The 23,087-nt window shown below is 43.5% G+C and overlaps 1 protein-coding gene across 8 annotated transcripts in view; it reads right to left on the bottom strand.

Annotated features, from left to right (window-relative positions):
- The window catches only part of WDR59 (WD repeat domain 59), a 95,337-nt gene that overhangs the window by 70,243 nt on the left and 2,007 nt on the right, over positions 1 to 23,087 (bottom strand). For 4 of the 8 annotated variants that reach the window (XM_082438994.1, XM_082438991.1, XM_082438990.1 and 1 more), the window contains exons 2-5: positions 8,442 to 8,577; positions 4,491 to 4,576; positions 3,306 to 3,386; positions 1,085 to 1,122 (exon numbers count right to left, since the gene is read on the bottom strand). In XM_082438994.1, the coding sequence (XP_082295120.1) occupies positions 1,085 to 1,122; positions 3,306 to 3,386; positions 4,491 to 4,576; positions 8,442 to 8,577 (341 nt within the window). Of the gene's footprint in view, positions 1 to 1,084; positions 1,123 to 3,305; positions 3,387 to 4,490; positions 4,577 to 8,441; positions 8,578 to 13,504; positions 13,555 to 23,087 lie in introns of all 8 variants that reach the window. The other 4 variants (XM_082438993.1, XM_082438992.1, XM_082438997.1 and 1 more) reach the window with 2 other exon arrangements.

Here is a 23,087-nt window from a genome sequence, read left to right on the forward strand (position 1 = left end):
TGTGAATTCAAATGACGCAAGAAGATACAAAAAAGCAGGATTTAAGAGACAGATAATATGATCTGTTTTGACCAAGGATGCCAAAATAGAATACTGATGATTGGGCTTCATCATGGTGGGCAAGGTATACCGGTTCTATGCCCAAGTTCACCTCTCAGGAAGTGGTGAGAATACTCTGTAACAGCCCCAGTGCAGAATTGCAAAAATAGTCAATTCCAACAGAATGATGAAAACAGGTAGCTCAGAAAGTAATTTCAAAGTTTCAGTATACCCATATTAAATGATACCACTGGGACACAATCAGTATAATCTAGACTGTGAGGAAACCGCAGTTTCTTCAGTAAAGAAACTGCAGGGAAGGAAAAACAAACAAATCAAAAAAGGGGAGGGAGGAGAAACCTACCAACTGAAAGAGATGAGAAATATATCAACCACTTATAAACACGGACTTTATTTGGATTCTGATTCAAATAATTTGTAAAAAGAGAACAAAAAACCAAACAACTACTGAAACTACTGGGGAAATCTGAATACTGCTTAAATATTTGATGACGTTAAACTACTGTTAATATTTTTAGGTATGCTAATGGTATTGTGGTTATGTTTTTTTTAAAAGGATTCTTCTCTTATTAAAAATACTTACTGAAATATTTGTTGATGAAATGATATGACACCTGGGATTTGCTTCAAAATAATCCCAAAGGGGAGAGGGGTAGGGGTGGGTGGGCTAGTGGGTGAAAGAGGAAGGAAGATTGTCTGTTCGTCGACAACGTTCAAGCTGGATGACGAACACAGGGCAATTCATTCCCCTTCTAGTTTTATACACTTTTGAAAGTTTCCACAAGAAAAAGTTTAGAAACAAACCAATGTGGCTCCTACCCTTGAATTCTGAAATAAGTTCCTGACCACATTCTACAGTCCTGACTCTAACTTCTGAGAGGAGCGGGAGCAGGGCCCTTGTGACGCAGACCTTACAGGTCCACGCGACCGTGGACAGAGCCCGGGGCATGGGGGATGGGGGGTCATTGGGAGTGAAGCAGTGGAAGGAAGGGAATGCAGGCCGCCGGGGGGGGCGTCCACTCACCTACAGCAGACAGCGCTACGGTCGGCTTCCGTGTATCTCTGAAACATAAGAGTCAGAAATCAAATGCCCGTTCACCTGCCCCCATCCACCTGGTGCCTTTCTCCCGCTGCTCGTATTTCTTCACTTTCCTTTCAGTGGGTTCTTGGACTTCAGTGGGAATGTGAGGGCCTTAAAAAGTAGTGTAAAGAGAAGCCTGTCTCCCTCCAGGGAGATGAACTTTCTCAGCCTCTTCAGCTGAGGCTAAGTCTGAATTTCCAATTATACAGTTGTATCCACAGAGAACAAATTACGCGATCTGGCGTGGCCTGGGTGACTCTGATGCGGGGGTGGAGGGAGCCAAAAGAACCCCTTCCTGGTGTCATTCCTCCTGTGGAACAACGGGACAGTCGTGGAGGCGTAATTCTGCAAGAACCAACAGCACTGCTAAGATAGAGTGGAAAACTACTCTGGATGTTCCCAACAGCCAAGAGGTAGAAGCAACCCAAGTGTCCATGACTGATGAACGGATAAATACACTATTGTCTCTACATACAATGGATTGTTATTAGACCTTAAAAAGGAAAGCAATACTGTCACGTGCTACAACATGGATGCACCCTGAGGACATTATACTAAGTGACATAAGTCAGTCACAAAAGGACAAACACTGTATGATTCCACTTACACGTGGTACCTAGAGTCGTCAAATTCATAGAGACAGAAAGTAGAGTGGTGGCTGCCAGGGACTGAAAGGAGGGGCAAACGGGGAGTTGGTTAATGGGTACAGATTTTCAGTTCTGCAGGATGAAAAAGTTCTGGAGCTTTGTTGCACAACAATGTGAGTATACTTAACACTACTGAACCGCACACTTAAAAATGATTAAGATGGTAAATTTTGCTTGGTGGCTTTTACCACAATTTTATTTTTTTAAAAACTACTCCTGGATACAATGGGAGACTCAACCGTTCACCACGAATGGTCAAAATGACAGAACTGGGCAGCCCCCTAGGGCTAGGAGGGCCAGACAAGGCAAATCTGCAGCCCTGGCTTACTGTTCAGAAGACCTGAGAAGGCAAGTCAGTTCAAGTGTCTTTCAGTCTTTAAATTATGAAAACAACTGTTTCATGTAAATGAGGGACCCTTGCCCCAGAGCTCCCAGGGGGTTGTTTGCTTGTTAAGAGCCCCTCTCTTCCACTTCCCCTGGATTTTTTGCTCCTCCTCCCTCCTCTGGCGCTGCCCTTAGACCTGTCACCTCGGAAGCACTAACCTGCATGGGATGCAGGTGAAGTCAGCTGTGCGCATCCTTACTCCCTTGGGATCCCTTTCCCTGGTCTGTCTGGTCAGTCAAACCTCAATACCTGGCTTGTCCTCTGCCTACAGTTTACCTTTCAGTGTAAAGTATCACAAAGTCACTGCCATTTGGGAGCAGAGTGGCCTGGTTGGGGAGAGGGTGTCCTGTCCTGGGGACTCCACAGGCCACAGGCCCTCTAGTTAACGGTTATGGGGAAAGGAATCTGCTTAACAAAGAGAAACAGGAACAGATGTTTATTAAGAACTTAGGACGCGCCAGGCCCTGGGCTGGGCGCTCCTCCACTCTTTGCTCCATGGAGAGTTGCTCTACGAGGTGGCTCTCAGCCCCCTTTCCAGAGGGGAAGTGAAGTGTCACCAAGAGCAAAGCAGCTGTCCTGGAGCACTGCTCGCTGCAGCACGTGTGTGTCTGTACCCATCAGAATGCCCCCACCGTCACCTGCCACTTCAGGAAACTCCAGCCTGACTTCCAAATGCCAGAACCTGTGGTTCTCTGACAACGGGATTTCCCTGTTTGCTGAAGCCCGTTTTGCAAACCTCTGTGACAGGCCTGAAGTGCCAGGGAGCTGAGGCCCCCGGGGACAGCCTTCAGCCAGTGACTGACAGTGGATGGCATGCCCGCTTCCTCAGCCCTCGGAGGGGAACGCCTCTGAGGAGGGAGTGGTACACCAGCCCCTAGTGTTCCCAGTAAGACCAAGCTCCACCTGTTCATGGTGGTACCCAAGTAGATGACGTGCCCTCTCTGTGTGCCCGATCCTGTCTCTCTTCCCCACCCCCACCAGCAGTTCTGTCCCCTCCTAAACAACGTATCTGCAACGTCTCCTCGTCTCAGGGTCTGCATCTAGGGAAAACCAAATTAAGATACCCGATCTCTAAAACAAAGGTCCCAGATCATCCCACAGCCAAGTGGTTATGCCTCTTAACGGTTCTTACTTGATATCCCAAATGTAGATGTAGGTGTCCACAGAGCTGGTGACCAGGAGATCTGGCTCAAACACTGCCCAGTCCAAGTCACTGGAAACACAAGGAATAAACAGGACAACAACGAAGAGAAAAAATTCAGAGTCCATTTCCAAAGCATTCGCAGATTTCATTTCTAGTGGCTTCAGAAAGTCACTGTTAATGGGCCCCTGAACATGGTTTAGGCTGGGAATCTCCAAAGTTCTTGGGGAAAGAAGACTTAACCAAGCTCCGAAGGAAACTTTCAGGTCCTTCCCTGGTTACCACCTGCTCCCCCAAACCAAAAGAAATGGAGCATTTCAACTTAAAACACATACACACACATGCATCTGCGCAAACTAAGACAAAACAAAGAAAAAAACCCCACGTAATTGTTGACATCGTTTTTTAAATCAGACTCAACCACAGATACCTTGAGTAAACCCAACATCTTTAAAGCACTGGCAAACTGCCGTGTTGCCACACAGCTTTCAAGGAGGGCAAGCAGGGCTCTGGTCCTCCCCACCCACGTCCTCAGTCCTTGAAAGGCACTTGCTACACAAACAGTTAACACAGGCCGGGGGGGTTCTGGCCTTTCCCATCACCTCCCACGTCAGCTTCACCACTCCCACACTTCCTGTTGCTACTTCTCACAAGAAGTTTTCCCCACCCAGAAACAGTGACCCAAGAAAAGGATGGATCCAGGAACATTCCAGAAGCCAGCTGGAAGGCCACGAGTGGGAAGCAACTGGGCATCTGGGTAACGGACTATGATGCAGGAGCTCCACGTGGTGCCCCACCGCAGCTGGACAGACAGCAAAGGGCTGGCCCCCAAGGTCTCTGTGCTCCGGGGCACCGCCGACCGTGAGCTGCGGGATTCTGTGGGCGTAAGTTCATCTCCCTCCTGCAGCAAACAGCTCTAACCCTTTATTCTGGACCGGGCTGTACCGAAGTGTCTCCTGGGATCGGGGTGAACAGCTACAGGGACGCTGGCTCCTAAACACCGGCTGTTCCTCGCCGCAAAGACCATCACTTCAGGACTGCTAAGGACACAGCAGCCACCTGGGGCCAATGCAACACAGAGGGTCAAGCCTGGAGGGGGATGGTGTCTTTGTTTCACTTCTCGAGGGACTGTGACAAAGTGAGACAGGCCAGGGAGCAGTGGAGGGCTGTGCCTACCTGATGACACGAGTGTGGCCTTGTAAGGTCGTGCCAACTTCCCCACTGCCGTCTTTCCACTTATAAAGGTCGACCCGTTGGTTGCTCTGAAAAGAGACAAGGGGAAACCCATCTTGAACAGTTACGGCTGAACTAAGGCTACAGACACGCTCGTGAGCACGTGAGCTATGGGTTATGGAGCCGCCCCCAACCATCAGAGGAACGACCTCCCTGCCCTAAGGGTCACACACCCATCTCCCCGGCTGCTGTCACACTCCATGGTCTCAGCTCACCCTTCCCACCATCAAATGCCCGGAGTCCACCTACCACACTTTGAAAAAACACATGCATGAGAAAGAAAACAGAATCACCACTAAAAGGGTGTCTTAGAAGGCAAAATTATAGAAGACTCCTTGAAATATGAACTTCTTTAAGGGTTAAGCAGAAAGACACAGGGAAAATGGGCCAGAAGAAACCACAATTACAATAAGGAAAAGGAAGAAAAACAAAGCTTCAATCAAACTACATTTCTCTTAAAGAAACAACAAGCCAGCAAATGCTCCCTAAATATCATGAGTTCATAAAACACACTGAAAATGGATAAAGATTACTAATAGACTAATTACTATTAGTAGGCTATTTAATAATTTCTGAACTGATATATATATATGTATATATGAGATGGATTTTCATTTTAGCTCAGAGACAGACAGTTGTATACAGCTCTGAGATTTTTATCCAGAAATGCCAGTTTCCAATTCTAAATAGGTAAGGTTCCTGTCAGAAGGTAAGGATTCAAAATAGCTTCCAATGGAAATAGGAGTGTAAAGAAAAGCCCCCCTCATCTCATAATAACATTCCCAGCCATTTCCAGGGTCTGCTAGTGCCAGTTTATGGACTAGGAACCTTAAGAAACCTGCCCTCTGCTCTTTCCCATCACACTGCACACTGGGTGTCATCACCCGCATCATAGGTGAGGCAACTGAGGCTCCAAAAGTTGGATGGGCGCTCAAGATAAAACAGTGAGTGTTAAAACTGGGACTTGACCTCAGATTTGCCTAACTGCAAAGCTCTTTCTCCTGAAAATGCTTGCCTTCCAACCAAGAGCAATGAAGGGAAAAAAAAAAAAATCAGTAAACTGAACTTCATCAAAATTAAAACTTTTATGTATCAAAAGACATTATCAAGAAAGTAAAAAGATAATCTACAGAATTGGAGAAAATATTTGCAAATCATGTCCCTGATAAGGGTCTAGTATCAGAAATATATAAAGAACTCATAACTCAACAGCAAAAAGACAAACAACCCAATTCAAAAATTGGCAAAGGACTTGAATAAACATATCTCCAAAAAATGATACACAAATGGCCAGCCAGCACATGAAGAGATGTTCAACATCATTAGTCACTAGGGAAATGCAAATCAAAACCACAGTGAGATACCACTTTATACCCACTAAGATGGCTAGAATTTTTAAATTACAAAAACAAAAACAGGAAATAAATTTTGGTGAGGTTGGATTGTGCATTGCTATGCAATGCTGATGCATTGCTGATGGGACTGCAAAACGGTCTTATGCATTGTAGAAAACAGTCTGATGGTTCCTCAAAAAGTAAAACACAGACTTACCACATGGCCTTTCAATCACTCCTAGGAATATACCCAAAAGAAGTGAAAATGAGTACCCAAAAAAGTACATGTACAGGGCTTCCCTGGTGGCACAGTGGTTAAGAATCCGCCTGCCAATGCAGGGGATACAGGTTCGGGCCCTGGCCCGGGAAGGTCCCACATGCCGCAGAGCAACTAAGCCCGTGCACCACAACTACTGAGCCTGTGCTCTAGAGCCCGCGAGCCACAACTACTGAAGCCTGCGTGCCTAGAGCCCGTGCTCTGCAACAAGAGAAGCCACCGCAATGAGAAGCCTGCACACTGCAACAAAGAGTGGCCCCCGCTCGCTGCAACTAGAGAAAGCCCACGCGCAGCAACAAAGACCCAATGCAGCCAAAATAAATTAAATAAATAAATAAATTTATATATATAAAAAAAGTATACATGCATGTACATGTTCTTAGCAGCACTATATATAATAGCCAGACCAAATGTCCATCGTTGGATGAACAGACAACATGTGGTGTATCCCTATGATGGACTATTATTCAGCCATAAAAAGGAGTAAAGTACTGATACATGTTCTGACGTGGATAAAGAAGCCAGCCACAAAAGGTCATGTATGGTTATGACCGCATTTATATGAAATATCCAGAATAGCTAAATCCAGAGATGGAACACAGACTGGAGGTGGCCAGGGGCTGGGGGTGGGGGAATTACTGTTTAATGGTAAGGGGGTTTCCTTTGGAGTGATGGAAATGTTTGGGAACTAGACAGAGGTGGCAGTTACATAACACTGTGAATGTAGTAAATGATACTGAACTGTTCCCTTTAAATGACTGTCTGAAAAAAATAAATATATAAGGCTCTTTCTTGCCACTCCCAAACACATGCAGTGTTAATCCACTTGGGCCGAGTACTGAAGGGTCAGCCTAAATCTGTGGTTCCCAATCCGGGGAGATTTTGCTTCCCAGGGGACACCTGACACTGCCTAGAGACGTTTTTGGCTGTCACGATGGGGGTGAGGGAGGAGGCTACTGGCATCTAGTGGGGGAGGGGCCAGGGATGCTGCTAGTTTCCTACAAAGCACAGGACAGCCCCCACCACGAAGAATGATCTGGCCCGACCTGTCAACAGTCCCAGGAATCAGTTCCACTTTAGTCATTGTCCCTGGTTAAAGGCAGACTGTCAGATTCTATTTTGGAAATGACGGGGAAGAGCAGCTTTTTGTTCCTTCTAAAGCTGACAGCACTGCTCTTCTTTCTTTTGTGAGATGCTTTCCTCTCACAGACTGTCATTCCCAATAAGAACAGACCCAGACAGCACTGCGAATGGTCATATTCCCTGGAGGATGAGAAGGGCTCCTTCAAATACTGCCCTCCCGGCCCAGTGCAAAAGGAGCCAGAGGTTTAGGTCTCTAATTGTCCTAGGAGAACAGAACACTGATAAAGAATCGGGCAAGGGATACCAGAGATGATCTAAGCCCAGATATTTTTTCAGTTGTGAACCCCTTGGAAAACCTAATGAAACATATGCATCTTTTCCCTGGAAGAATTCACATATAAACAGGATTCAATCAAAAAAGAATCCCTTCCTTTGAGTGGAAGGGTGTATGGAATCTTCTGATCCCTCTGAAAGCAATGACAGTCGCCCCCAGACCAGCTCACCAGGTCCTTCCTTAGAGCCTCTTTCAGTCACTGGCTAGTTACATTCATGCAGAAAACGGGTTCTTATCACACACAGACATAAAGGTATCTACCGGTTTCCCTTTCCAAATCTGGATTCAATTCTTACAATTATCGATGGTACCCTCAATTCTTTTCATATACATTTAAATCTGTAATTGCCTCCATCTTCCTTTTAGAACCATGCAACCCCTCTGTGCCGCCTGAGAAATGACGATTATGTTCTCTTCTCTACGTAGAACACAGACCTACCAGCCTAGATCTCACATTTAAAAGAGTTTTCCGGGCTTCCCTGGTGGCGCAGTTGTTAAGAATCTGCCTGCTAATGCAGGGGACACAGGTTCGAGCCCTGGTCCAGGAAGATCCCACATGCCACAGAGCAACTAAGCCCGTGCACCACAACTACTGAGCCTGTGCTCTAGAGCTCGTAAGCCACAACTGCTGAGCCCATGCACCACAATTACTGAAGCCCACGCGCCTAGAGCCCATGCTCCGCAACAAGAGAAGCCACCGCAATGAGAAGCCCGCGCACCACAACAAAGAGTGGCTCCTGCTCGCCACAACTAGAGAAAGCCCGCATGCAGCAACGAAGACCCAACACAACCATAAATAAATAAATAAATAAATTTATAAAAATAAAAAATAAAAGCCTTTTCCTGTACTCCTCGAATGAGCTCACCGAGGCTGCAAAATAGTGCGCAAAGCTGTCATGAGGATTCCACTGCACGGCTCCAATGTCCCACTTGCTCTGGCGTGAGATCTTTCGGTGACCTTCAAAGGGGGCATCTAGATTGACGATGTATAGGAATCGGCGGCTAGGAAAACAACATCAGCATTATGAAAACAGAACAGCATTAGCACTAAGATAGAAAAGCACATTTGGAATGACATACGGTTCGCAAGCAGTGCTCAAAAAATCCCCAGATGTACATGACGTTTATCGACTCTGAAAGGCATACAAGTGACAAGAGTAACTCGTGGCTGCTGGGCAAGCGGGAGCCATACTCCCTGTGAGATCTGTCTCTAGAGATGGTCCTCCCTCCCATATCCATGGAAGTCTGACCTCCTCCACCAGATTCGGCTCCAGCCCAGCCCTCTCCCAGGCTTTTCCAATCCCCCAGTTAGGATCATAGCTGCTTCCACACGACTCCCATGACACAGTCTGCATTTGGACTACAGCACAGCACTTATCTCTGCAGCAGAACTGCTAACGTAAAGGTTCCTGTCCCAAACCAACTGAGTGTTTGGGGTATGGACCATGTCTTGAATATCTTTGTATGTCCCTCATCACTAGGCACAGTGCTTTGCATGCAATAAACGTGTGTAAGATTAAACACCTTGCTTATCACTTAGCCAAATAATTTGAGAAAATCTCAAACTCCCGTGCAAGTTGACTACTTGGTGACGGGAACTAAATTAACACTATCAGAAGGGGAAACAATAACCAAAAAATAATAATAATGAAAATAATAATAAGTGCCAATAATGTTCAAGGTGCCAATCAATATAAAGGATCTGAAAACAGTGATGTTCTCTGTTCACCTATTTTCCTTCTGTTTTAAGAAAAAAATCCTTGGTATGTGTATCAACCTCTTCAGCAGCCATCAGCGATTCTTTGTTGGGGAGCGCTCCAAGCCCCCGGGAGTCGGCAAGGACAGGTGGGCTTGATAATGAAGAAGAAGATTCATTGTCCCTGCTCAGAACAGACAGGAAGTAGAAAGTAAAAATGGCATGTAGAACTCTAGCAGAAACCCTAGGAGGGATGGATTAAGAGAGAAGGGAAGCACAGGTAAGACACAAATTAAGAGAATTTCTGGGGCTTCTGAGAAAGTTGGTATAGTACAAAGACCTAGAAACTCTGACCTCTTCCTAAGGAATCATCTGATCCTATGGCAGGCAGGCCGGCATTTCCCATTAGAATGGAAACAGGGCAAAGGTCACGCACTATATATATGGCGTGTTTTTCAACAGGGGAAATCAGAGACAGTACAGGGCAAATGCAGAACAGCAGAAGGTGGGCACTTCAGGATAAACATGCCTGATTGGACATACATGTTTGTCTTCATCCCCCACTGAAGACCCACTAGAATAAGAGTGAAAACATAAAAGACAGAAACCCACAAAGAAAATGAGAGAGGAAACGGAAAGCCGATGGAAAAATGGTAACTGATCTAGAGGAAAGACAACCAGCACCCAAGTGCCTGCAGAGCGAGCTGGTTCACACTGTGGAATCCAGGCCCGCAGGAGCTGGAGAGGAAGAGAAACTACCTCAGAGGAGCCCTGGGCCTGGGACAAGAGGCACAGCAGGGGGTGAGCGAGAGCTGCTGTGCTCAAAACAGGGCAGGAAGTGGAGGGTGAGACCCTCAGGCCTCCTCCCCTGCTCAGAACTGACAACACATGGCTTTTAGTCTTCAGGTGGTGACTAATGACAAGCGGATTCTTCTCAGGAGGAAGTGAGCAGCCCAAGAAAGAACGAAAGCGAACAAAACAACAACAACAACAACAAGGAAGCCCTGGAGATGGTGACATCTGGGCACCCTCCAACAAAAGGGCCTAGTTCCCACCTGATCTCCCTCCAGTGGATCCCACCACTGCACACGTAAACAGAGATGCCACTCACTCTTTAATATTAACAGAGAGCCCATGAGCATCAGTCACAGCAGGAAACTTGAAACACAGAGACCAACACAGCCAAAAGGAAAAAAAGGAAATGGGCAGCACAGAGGAAAGAAGAAAACCTAGAATTAATATTCTCAGAGACATAAAAGAAGACAATTTAAAGAACAGAGAACAAGAGCTCTTGGAAATTAAAGTTATAGTTGAAATTTTAAAACCTGACAGAAGGGCTGGAAGTTAAAGTTGAAGAAAACTCCCAGAATGCAAAACAGAAAGACAAAAAGACCAAAAAGTTCAGAAGAGAATCCATACAGGATATCCAACATGCACTAAGAGGAGCTCCACAAAGAATGAGGAAAATTATCAAAGACATAATGCAGGAAAATTTCTCCAAACTAAAAGACACAGATTTCCAGACTGAAAGGGCCCTCCAAGGTGCTAAAAATTATTCGTTATTTTAATCTGAATGGTGACCATATGGGTGTATATATTTGTAAATTTATTTGAGCTGTTCACTTAAGCATACACCTTACTACACATATTTTAAAGTTCAATATAAGAAAATGAAATGGTGAACTTCAAGAACATGTTGAAAAATAATATGGATGTATGCATGTCTAAGAACACATCAGAACAAGAACACTTGCATGATTTCCAGTTACATAATCCCGTTCTCTCCTAGAATGCTACAAATGACAATATCCACATCAGTCAATACTGAGAAATCTAACGTTTGAGATACAGTTATTCCAGGGCACCTGAAAGTATTTTATGGGTTGTTAATATGGCTACATAATGCCAAGTATATGTTATTTTTCTATTTGTTTAGATAAAACAGGTAATAATGTCAAAAAGGGGAGGAGGGTCCCTCTAAGTGCCCAGCACAATGAATGAAAAAAGACACATACCAAAGCGGTCACAGTGAAAATTTCACACGCACAAGAGGTAAAGATAACACTAGGGATAAAGATAGGATTTCTCCAAAGAGAAAAAATAGGTCACATACAGAGTCCAGAATCAGAATGGCATAGGACCTCTTGACAATAACTCTGAGAAAAAGAACCCCAAATACTGATTCAACCCAACAATTGTTATATGACTACATTGGAAGGAGGGGGAAGGCCAGGTATATATACATAAGGGACTCACAACTGAAGTAAAAGTGCTAAATATTCATCATCTACTGTAAGAAGTCAATTTGAATATCTATGATGGATAAATCAAGTTATAGCAGTGTATGTAGTATACCACTTGGAAAAATAGAGGCAATCCAAAATAAATAGCTAAAAGAGTCTTAACTGGTTGCCTCTGGTGAGTGAGATCAGGGTGCGGAAAAAGGTGAGGTGGGGGGCTTCCCTGGTGGTGCAGTGGTTAAGAATCCACCTGCCAGTGCAGGGGACACGGGTACAATCGCTGGCCCGGTAAGACCCATATGCTCCGGAGCAACTAAGCCCGTGAGCCACAACTACTGAGCCTGCGCTCTAGAGCTCATGCCGTGCAACAAGTGAAGTCACGACAATGAGAAGCCCGCGCACCGCAACGAAGACTAGCCCCTGCTCGCCGCAACTAGACAAACCCCACGCACAGCAACGAAGACCCAACACAGCCAAAAATAAAAAAACAAATAATTAATTTTTAAAAAAAAAGGTGAGGTGGGATTCTGCTGACTGACAATATAAGCCTTGAAATGTTACTTGACTTTTCAAACTATGTACAGGCATTTCCTTGATTTAAAAAAAAAAAAAAAAAAAAGAGGTTTAAAAACTGACTAGGAAATTAATAACATATACCAAAAAACCACTGACTTGTACATTTAAATGGGTGAATTGGGGCTTCCCTGGTGGCACAGTGGTTAAGAATCTGCCTGCCAATGCAGGGGACACGGGTTTGAGCCCTGGTCCGGGAAGATCCCACATGCCGCGGAGGAACGAAGCCCATGCGCCACAACTAATAAGCCTGCGCTCTAGAGCCTGCGAGCCACAACTACTGAGCCCACTTGCCGCCAACTACTGAAGCCTGAACACCTAGAGCCCATGCTCCACAACAAGAGAAGCCACCTCAATGAGAAGCCCGCGCACCGCAACGAAGACTAGCCCCTGCTCGCCGCAACTAGACAAACCCCACGCACAGCAACGAAGACCCAATGCAGCCAAAAATAAATAAAATAAATAAATTTTTTAAAAAAAAGGGTGAATTGCATGGTATGTGAATTATATCTCGATAAAGCTATTTTTTAAAAAAGTGAGGTTGGCAGGGGCAGAAAAGAGACATACCAATTTTTCCTATCTATGCATTCAGGGTGACACAAGAAAATGGTATCAATAACTGTCTCTGGGGAGTGGAGTCAGAGGTAGGAGGGAAACTTACTTTCCATGGTATATCCTTTTGAATTAATGTTTGCTATGGTTTTATTTAAAAGTAATTTAAAACATGATTTCAAAATAAAATAATGAAGTTAATAAAAAACACTTTATTTTATAAATGGGTTCATAAACAACTAAGTTAATGAACATATAGCTAAATCTGAGAGGTAGTAATCTAGAGCAACATGAAAGGAAAGAGACTCTGACCATTAAATGTTATCATACTGGTACAATGTTAGGATGATTAGCAAATGCAGGGACCTTAATTGCCAGAATCTTAATTTTGAACCAGAAGACACTACAGAAATTATGTAGTTCAACTTCTTCACGATGAAATCGAATTGCTTCATGAGAAAACCGAAGTCCAGGGAGGCCAACTGAATAAATGTCCAGGGGCTCATAATCAATGGCACTGCCAAACTGTAACCCAGATCCTCTCAATCCTAGGAACTAACTACCTGTTAGACTGTACCAGACAGCATCCTTCTGAAGAGTCCATGCACTAAACAGAAAATGGCAATTTCAAGACCAAACTACCAGTCACTAACATTTCAAAGGAACTTTATTGCTCACCTGTTAGGGCAGAGAAAAAAATAAACTGCAAATAATCCCCACAACTACCGCTGAGGTCACTAGGACAGCAGAACTAAACCCTATGACCGTAATCCTTAAATAAAAAAGTATTTTCCAATTTCCCAGAAACCTCTTGATTTGCAATTTGTTCCCAGAAATCGTGGCAGACGAACTCTGTAAGCTCACTTACCCGGAAAGCACTGCATGCTGCCCGAGACAGTCCACAGACATTGCAGTTGCCTGTGAGAGAGAACACAGATTCAGTTCTGCCAGCAAAGCCAGCTCAGGTTAGAGAAGACAGGCAGGTAGACACCTGTGGGTCTTCCTCTTCCCATGGCCCAGGCAGTCCCCAGCTGGCAGTTCTCTACAGTGGATACTTTAACCCCCTTCTAATTCTCATTCAAATCTCACATTCACCTTCCACAATAGGGCAGCAGTTGTCTGTTCCCCCTGAGACCAGGGCTACACACAATATAACCTGGGACATCTTCCTCTCTCTCTCTCTCTCTCTTTCTCTCCCTCCCTCCCTCTCTCTCTCTCTCATACACACACATACACACATACACACACACATATACACACATACACACACCATCCATGCCTTCCCAAAGGGCATGGACTCCTCCTCCAAGCCAAATGGCAATTGGTAATATTCAAACACCACCTCTGCCGAATCCACGGTCACATTCTTGTCATTGAGAGGCCCAGTTCTCATTTAATCTGGGTTTTCCAGCACATTTTACTGGCTTCCATTTCCCAGGTCTCCCAGTTCCTAGGGAGTACTATCTTTTCAGGATCTGATGTCCAATTTCCAAAAGACCACACTGAATCAAACAAATCTGCATTCAGGCTGGAGCACGAGGCTAATTTTAATCATGGTAGTTATAGCCCTAAATTCGCTTATTTGGACAAGTTCAAGTCCTGCTCCATTCTCAGGGCATTATCTGAAACAGTTTGTGCCGTTGTTTGGTTATTAAATGCTCTAAGTTCTTTCCAAGAGTCTATCAAGAGAGAATGCATTTTGTACATTCTGCTACACTCACAAATCACAAATGGTAAACAGAAATTCCCTTCCTCACTCTCGCTGGTCTTATTAATGGGTTTCTCACTTGTACACCCTCAAGAAACATGTCACAGATAATATTAGGGACAAGAAGCCAGAGTGCTTTCACTGGAGGCTGAAAAGGGATTATTATGCATCCTTCATTCCACTAGAGTCGTGAGCAGAGAATAGCCCAGCTGGAAAGGCAGGCAGTGAAATGAGATGCCACTTCCAGAACTCTTCTGTGCAATGTATACATTAAGGGTATGAAAGAGGGCAAGATGGTACCTCCAACCAGGGGCGGTACCATCTTTCTAGAGGGTGTGTGGTAGCAAGAATCCTAAGGTGTTCCCAAGATTCTGGGCCCTTGGGGTACATACACATTCTCCCCATTATTTAAACAGTAATCTAGGTACTGCTGTAAACAGATTTTGAGATGTAATTAAAGTCCCAAATCAGTTAACCCTAAGATAGAGAGACCCGAAACAACCCAAATGCCCATCAGCTGATGAATGAACAAACAAAACGTGGTATATACACACAATGGCATACATGCTACAGCATGAATGAACCTTGAAAACATTACGCTAAGTAAAATGTCAGACAAAAAAGGATAAATACTGCATGATTCCACTTATATGAGGTGTCTAGACTAGGTAAATTCATAGAAACAGCAAGTACAGTAGAGGTTGCCAGGGGCTGGGGGTGTGGGGTGTGGTGTGTTATTGTTTACTGAGTACGGAGTTTCCATTTGAGATGATGAAAAATTTCTTGGGGGAGGGAGGAAGGGGAGATAGAGAGACCTAATCACATCAGCCCTTTAAAGCTAAGTCTAGAGGTCAGAGACAGAGGAAGTCAGAGATTTGAAGGATGAGGGATTGATTTAACATGGAGAAGACTCTTTGCTGCCAGCTGTGAAGATGGACAGACCACATGGCAGAAGCTGAGAGTGACCTCTAAATAACAATCAGCAAAAAACCAGGGACCTCTGTCCTATAACCCTCAGGAACCGAATTCTTCCAACAACCTGAATGAGTTTGTTAGCAGATTCTTCCCTAGTCAGCTGAGCCTCCGGACGAGAACACAGCCAACTGATGCCTGGATTTCAGCCTATGAGACTGAAGAGAGAAAGCAGACATGCAGAGCCTGGATTTCTGACCTACAGTACTGTGAGCTAATAAGTGGGTGGTGCTTCAAGCTGCTAAGTTTGTGGTACAGTGAGTGACAATAAAGGATGATCTGCTAATAATACCAAAAAAAAAAAGTCACGTTGTCATTTTGTCTTTTTTTTTTTTTTTTTGGCCACGCTGCACGGCATGCAGGATCTTAGTTCCCTGACCAGGGATCAGACCCATGTCCCCTGCAGTGGAAGCGTGAAGTTCCAACCATTGGACCACTAGGAACTCCCCTAAAGTCATGTCCTTTGACTCAGTAATTCCACCTCCAGAATCTATCCAAAATACAGCAAAACTTTCATACACAGAGTTGTTGAATTCATGTTATCTATAAGTAAATTATAGATATCTATACAATGAAATGTTCTAGAAGCATTAAAGAATGACATAGAAAAATGCAGGAGCCTGCAATTAGAGTATCATAACTCACCATATCACCTTATCAGAGCAGGTTATTTTTTAAGAAGTAAAACAAAAAAACACACACCTAACTGACATTTCCCTACTCCTATCCCAGAAAGAAAGAGGTTATGTTTGCAGGAGCACATGAAGGAGGGTTTGCTAGGCTGTCCCAAAGGGGGAAATGGAGAGAGGGAAGTGTTTTAAGCAAAGGACGTAAAAATAAACTGACCAGAGTAAAAGGTGGTGCTTTGTCAGGGACAAGAATCCCCCTGGAAAGGCCTCAGCACCCTCAGTGCACCCGATGGGGAACGGCTGAGAGATGTTAAGTCTGGGCATCAGGGGTGAAGAACCATAGGCTTCTTGTGTGATCCCACTGCAGAGAGGAAGGGAGCCCCATAGCGACTGAGAGAGAACCTCCCGCCAGCAGGCAGAGCCCTGCTGCAGATTAAAGACAACTTAGAGGAGTACAGGAAAGTGGTATTTCATTCCCTACTATGAACTAAAATTTAAATCGGCTACTTAGCCTGAAAAAAGTATCCCAAAATGTTTAGATGGTAGTTGTTCCTATGGGATTTTAATTTTATTCCTCTAAATGAGCCTACCTTTTTGTATTATTTCTATATTTGCATTATTTTATAATAAAAAGCACTTTCTTTCCAAGGCTCCTTCCTTTCCCTTGCTAACTTATCACCCGTGAATTTATCTATACTTCTCCAGTTCCCTCACTTTTTTAATACCTCCTAGGATAATGAACTTTGATAGTTCATTGCCTGCTGTGGGAAACCTTCTATTGGAATAGAGAGAACTGACGAGCAAAGTTTGTGTACCTTATCCCCACATTTTATGACGTAAAATTCCAATCATACCTTTTCTGAACCTTTGTTTTTAGAAATTGAAAATTCCTCTCCCGCCTGCTGGAAACAAACTTATGTTCAGAAATTCTCTCTGTCAAGGTGACATCTTTAGACAAAAGAGAATAAAGTTCTTAACAGCCCTGTCCTTTCTGCAGGATGGTGGCCTTTGCGGCACACTTTAGGAGTCATATGACCTCTACGAAATAAGACTGCCATAGCACTGACAGTGATGGTTGATTCTTACTGGCCTAGAGAAAATGTAATTCATAATGTGGAAAAGACAAGCTAACTGATGGCTGATAAAAGATACCATTTCATGAGACTTTGCGAGTCTCTGTACACAAATTGCTGCTGCCCTTGTTCAAAAAAATAATTTTTTCATGAAGGCAGCTGTGTTCTTAAGCATTTGGTTTCACCAATCCAAAGAAACTGACTGCTCTGCATCAAAAGGAAGAAAGTTTCTACATGGCATTTCTGCAGACATAAAACACAGTTCATCTGGTGCAGCAGAAAGGATGTGCATGGGCTTTGTGTCAGACTGGATTCAGAGCCCTCTCTACCACCTCTCTGGTGGACAACAATAAAAAATGGTCCAGCACAGGTTGTCACTGGCCTCCTGCACTGTTGGCTGTTTATTGGCTGTTTTACTTGATCCTGTGGCAGCATCAGAACTCATGATCACTCCCTCCTTAAAACCACTGGCTTCGTGACATGACTGCCTCCTGGACTCTTCCTAGCTTTGGACACTTGAAGGAACAGCTAGGAAAGTCTGTTCCTAATCCATCCATTTCTTCCTGTCTCTGCCTCAGCTCAGGCCTTTGTCGGTCCTCCCCTGGACAGGGACACCCGCTTGTCACCAGCCTTGCTCCCTCCACCCTCAGGGCTGTTGCAGGACCTACCTCTGGCTACGCTGCTTGCTTGCTCACACTCCCTTAGTGGTTCCCCATAGCCTGAGCATGACATTAAAGATCACTTCAGACCTCTCTTCCTGGGCTTCCTTGGTGGCTCAGTGGTTAAGGATCTGCCTGCCAGTGCAGGGGACACGGGTTTGAGCCCTCGTCCGGGAAGATCCCACGTGCCGCGGAGCAATTAAGCCTGTGCACCACAACTACTGAGCCTGAGCTCTAGAGCCCACAAGCCATAACTACTAAGCCCACGTGCCACAAATACTGAAACCCGTACGCCTAGAGCCTGTGCTCTGCAACAAGAGAAGCCACAGAAATGAGAAGCCCGTGCACGGCAATGAAGAGTAGCCCCCGCTCGCCGCAACTAGAGAAAACCTGTGCACAGCAATGAAGACCCAACGCAGCCATAAATAAATAAATTTTTTTTTTTTAAAAAAGAAGGAAAGTGTAGTGGTTTAAAAAAAAAAAAAATCTGGGACTTCCCTGGCGGTCCAGTGGTTAGACTCCATGCTCTCAATGCAAGGGGCACAGGAGACATCTGTCTGAGGAGACATGACAACTAAATATAATGTGGTATCCTGGATGGAATCCCAGAACAGAAAAAAGACATTAGGTAAAAAATAAGGAAATCTGAGTTAAATATGCATTTGGGTTAATATATCAATATTGATTCATTAACTGTGGAAAATGTACCATACTAGTGTGAAATGTTATTAACAGGGGAAACCTATCAATAATTACTTCAAATGTAAAAGGACTAAATTCTCCAATCAAAAGACAAAGAGTGACTGAATGGATAAAAAAACAGGACCCATCTATATGCTGCCAACAGGATATTCGCTTTAGATGGAAGGACATACAGACTGAAAGTGAAGGAATGGAAAAAGATATTCTACGCAAACGGAAACCAGAAGAAAGCTGGAGTAGCTATACTTCTATCAGACAAAATAGACTTTAAAACAAAGACTGTTAGCAGAGACAAAGATAGGTGTTACACTACCAAATGTAAAATAGATGATTAGTGGGAAGCAGCTGCATGGCACAGGGAGCTCAGCTCGGTGCTTTGTGATCACCTAGAGAGGTGGGTTAGGGAGGGTGGGAGGAAGATGCAAGAGGGAGGGGATATGGGGATACATGTATACATATAGCTGATTCACTTGGTTATACAGCAGAAACTAAGACAACATTGTAAAGCAATTATACTCCAATAAAGATGTTAAAATAAATAAACAAATAAATAAATAAATACCAAAAAAAAAAAGACAAGTGTTACATAATGATAAAGGGGTCAATCCAACAAGAGGATATAATATTTATAAACATTTATGCACTAAATATAGGAGCCCCTAAATATATAAAGCACATATTAGCAGACCTAAGGGAAGAAACAGACAACAATATAATAATATTAGAGGATTTTAATGCCCAACTTGCCTCAATGGATGGATCATCCAGATAGAAAGTCAATAAGGAAACATCGGCCTTAAACAACACATTAGGTCAGATAGACATAACAGTTATATCTAAAATATTCCATCCAAAAGCAACAGAACAGGGACTTCCCTGGTGATCCAGTGGTTAAGAATCCGCCTTCCAATGCAGGAGATGCAGGTTTGATCCCTAGTCGGGGAACTAAGATCCCACAGGCCACGGGGCAACTAAGCCTGTGCACCACAACTAGAGAGAAGCCCATGCGCCACAATTAGAGAAGCAGCCCATGCACCACAACAAAAGATCCTGCATGCTGCAACTAAGACCAGACACAGTCAAATATAAAATTTAAAAAAAAAAAGCAACAGAATACACATTCTTCTGAAGTGTGCATGAAAAATTTTCCAGGATAGATCATATGTTAGGCCACAAAACAAGTCTTAATAAATTTAAGAGGACTGAAATCATATCAAGCGTCTTTTCTAACCACAATGGTATAAAATGAGAAATTAATTACTCAAACAAAACTGGCGGAAAATTCACAAATATGTGGAGATTAAACAACATGCTACTGAACAACAAATGGGTCATAGAAGAAATAAAAAGAAATTTTAAAAATACCTTGAGACAAAGGAAAATGGAAATATAACATACAAAAATTTGTGGGATGTGGCAAAAGCAGTTCTAAGAGGGAAGTTCATAGCAATAAATGTCTATCTCAATAAACAAGAAAAGTCTCAAATAAACAATCTAACTTTACACCTCAAGGAACTAGAAAAAGAACAAAAGAAGCCCAAAGTTAGTAGAATAAAGAAAATAACAGGGACTTCCCTGGCAGTCCAGTGGTTAAGACTCCACGCTCCCAATGCAGGGGGCACGGGTTCGATCTCTGGTCAGGGAAGTTCCACATGCCACGTGGAGCAGCCAAAAAAAAAAAAAAAGACAACAGAGAAGATCAATGAAACTAAGAGCTGGTTCTTTGAAAAGATAAACAAAATTGACAAGCTTATGGCTAGCCTCACCAAGAAAAAATGGGAGAGGGCTGAAATAAAATCAGCAATGAAAGAGGACATATTACAACTGATACCACAGAAATACAAAGCATCATAAGAGACTACTATGAACAATTATACACCAACAAATTGGACAACCTAAAAGCAATGGGTAAATTCCTAGAAACATACAATCTACTAAGACTGAATCATGATGAAACAGAAAATCTGAACAGACTGATTACTATTAAAAAGACTGAATCTGGGACTTCCCTGGTGGCTTAGTGGTTAAGAATCCGCCTGCCAATGCAGGGGACATGGGTTCGAGCCCTGGTCCGGGAAGATCCCACATGCTGTGGAGCAACTAAGCCCATGCACCACAACTACTGAGCCTGCGCTCTAGAGCCCGCAAGCCACAACTACTGAGCCCACGTGCCACAACTACTGAAGCCCGTGTGCCTAGAGCCTGTGCTCTGCAACAAAGAGAAGCCACCGCAATGAGAAGCCCGCGCACCACAACAAAAAGTAGCCCCCGCTCACCGCAACCTGAGAAAGCCCACACGCAGCAACGAAGACCCAACACAGCCAAAAAATAAATAAATCTATAAAAAAAAAAAAAAAGACTGAATCAGTAATCAAAAACCTGCTAACAAACTAAAGTCCAGGACCAGAGAGCTTCACTGGTGAATTCTACAAAACATTCAAAGAAGATTTAATACCAAACCTTCTCAAACTCTTCCAAAAACCGTAAGAGGAGGGAACTCATCCAAACTCATTTTATGAAGCCAGCATTACCCTGATACCAAAACCAGATAAGGACATAACAAGAAAAGAAAATTACAGGCCAATATCCCTGATGAACACAGATGCAAAAATCCTCAACAAAATATTAGCAAACTGAATTCAACAATACATTAAAAGGAACATACACCATGATCAAGTGTGACTTATTCCTTGGATGCAAGGATGATTCAATATCCACAAATCTGTCAATGTGATACACCATGTTAACAAAATGAAGAATAAAAATCATATGAACATCTCAATAGATGCAGAAAAAGCATTTGACAAAATTCAACGTCCATTTATGATAAAAACTCTCAACAAAGTAAATATAGAGGGAACATACCTCAACATAATAAAGTCCATATATGACAAGCCCACAGCTAACATCATACTCAACAGTGAAAAGCTGAAAGCCTTTCTTCTAAGATCAGGAACAAGACAAGGATGCCCACCCTTGTCACATCTATTCAACACAGTATTGGAAGTCCTAGCCAGAGCAAATTAGGCAAGAAAAAGAAATAAAAGGTATCAAAATGTGAATGGAAGAAGTAAAACTGTCACCATTTGCAGAAGACATGATATTAAATACAGAAAACTCTAAAGACTCCATCAAAAACCTGTTAGAACTAATAAACTAATTAAATAAAGTTGTGGGATACAAAATTAATACACAAAAATCTGTAGCATTTCTATACACTAATATACACTAATACGTCATCAGAACAAGAAGTAAAGAAAACAATCCCATTTACAATTGCATCAAACAATCCCATTTACAACCTAGAAATAAATTTAACCAAGGAGGTGAAAGACCTGTATACTGAAAACTATAAAACATTAATGAAAGAAATTGAAAAGGACACATACAAATGTTAAGATATCTTGTGCTGGGACTTCCCTGGTGGTCCAGTGCTAAAGAATCCGCCTTTCAACACAGGGGACGTGCGTTCGATCCATGGTCAGGGAGTGAAGATCCCACATGCCGCGGGGCAACTAAGCCTGTGTGCCACAACTACTGAGCCTGGGAGCCTCAACAAGAGAGCCCACGTGCTGCAAACTACAGAGCCCATGCGCTCTGGAGCCTGTGCACCACAACTAAAGAGAAAACACACACACCACAACTAGAGAGGAGCCCGCACATCACAACGAAGAGCCCGCACACGGCAACAAAAGATCCCGCCTGCCTCAATGAAGATCCCACGTGCTGCAACTAAGACCCAACACAGCCAAAAAAATAAAAAATAAAAATAAAAAAAAAAGGACTTCCCTGGTGGCGCAGTGGTTAAGAATTCGCCTAACAATGCAGGGGACACGGGTTCCAGCCCTGGTCCGGGAAGATCTCACATGCCGCGGAGCAACTAAGCCCGTGCGCCACAACTACTGAGCCTTCACTCTAGAGCCAGTGAGCCACAACTACTGAGCCCGCATGCCACAACTACTGAAGCCTGCACACCTAGAGCCCGTGCTCCGCAACAAAGAGAAGCCACCGCAATGAGAAGCCTGTGCATCGCAACGAAGAGTAGCCCCCACTTGCCACTAGAGAAAGCCCGCGTGCAGCAACGAAGACCCAATGCAGCCAAAAATAAATAAATAAAATAAATTTATTTTAAAATAAATAAATTAATTAAAATACACTATCTCAGTCACACTAGCCCCATTTCAAGTGTTGAAGAGCCACATTTCCATCATCTCAGAAAGTTCTAGTGGATGGTGTTGCTCTAGAAAACTATCGCTAAGCTTTCTTAGCATTCACACTCATCAATTCCAGGGACCACTTCAGAGTAGATGCCAAGCAGCACAGCTTCCTCACTATTAATCGGTGAAAGTAACATCTGTTTTATAAAGTAAATGACACATATAAAATGTAAAAAAGTTTCACCTTTCAGACTGGGGTTTTTCTCTGAAAAACCTAAAAGCTTTAAATTTTTTAAATGATTTTTAAAAGTGGTGGGGTCACACCAACGAAGACCCAATGCAGCCAAAAATAAATAAAAAATTTAAAAAAAAAGTGGTGGGGTGTTTGGAAAAGTTTATTGTTCTGTCTTTTCAGAAAGGCAGTGTGAAGAGTTTTAACTTTTTCTTTCTACGTTAATGAAATAGTTAATAAAACGAGTCCCTACCCCTCCCAGTGATCACCAAAATCAATCACAAAACCATGCTAATTCACACTAAGACTCACCCTTCCA

The sequence above is a fragment of the Balaenoptera physalus genome (assembly GCF_965194825.1).
Source record: "Balaenoptera physalus genome assembly, chromosome: 19".
Taxonomy (NCBI): Eukaryota; Metazoa; Chordata; class Mammalia; order Artiodactyla; family Balaenopteridae; genus Balaenoptera; species Balaenoptera physalus.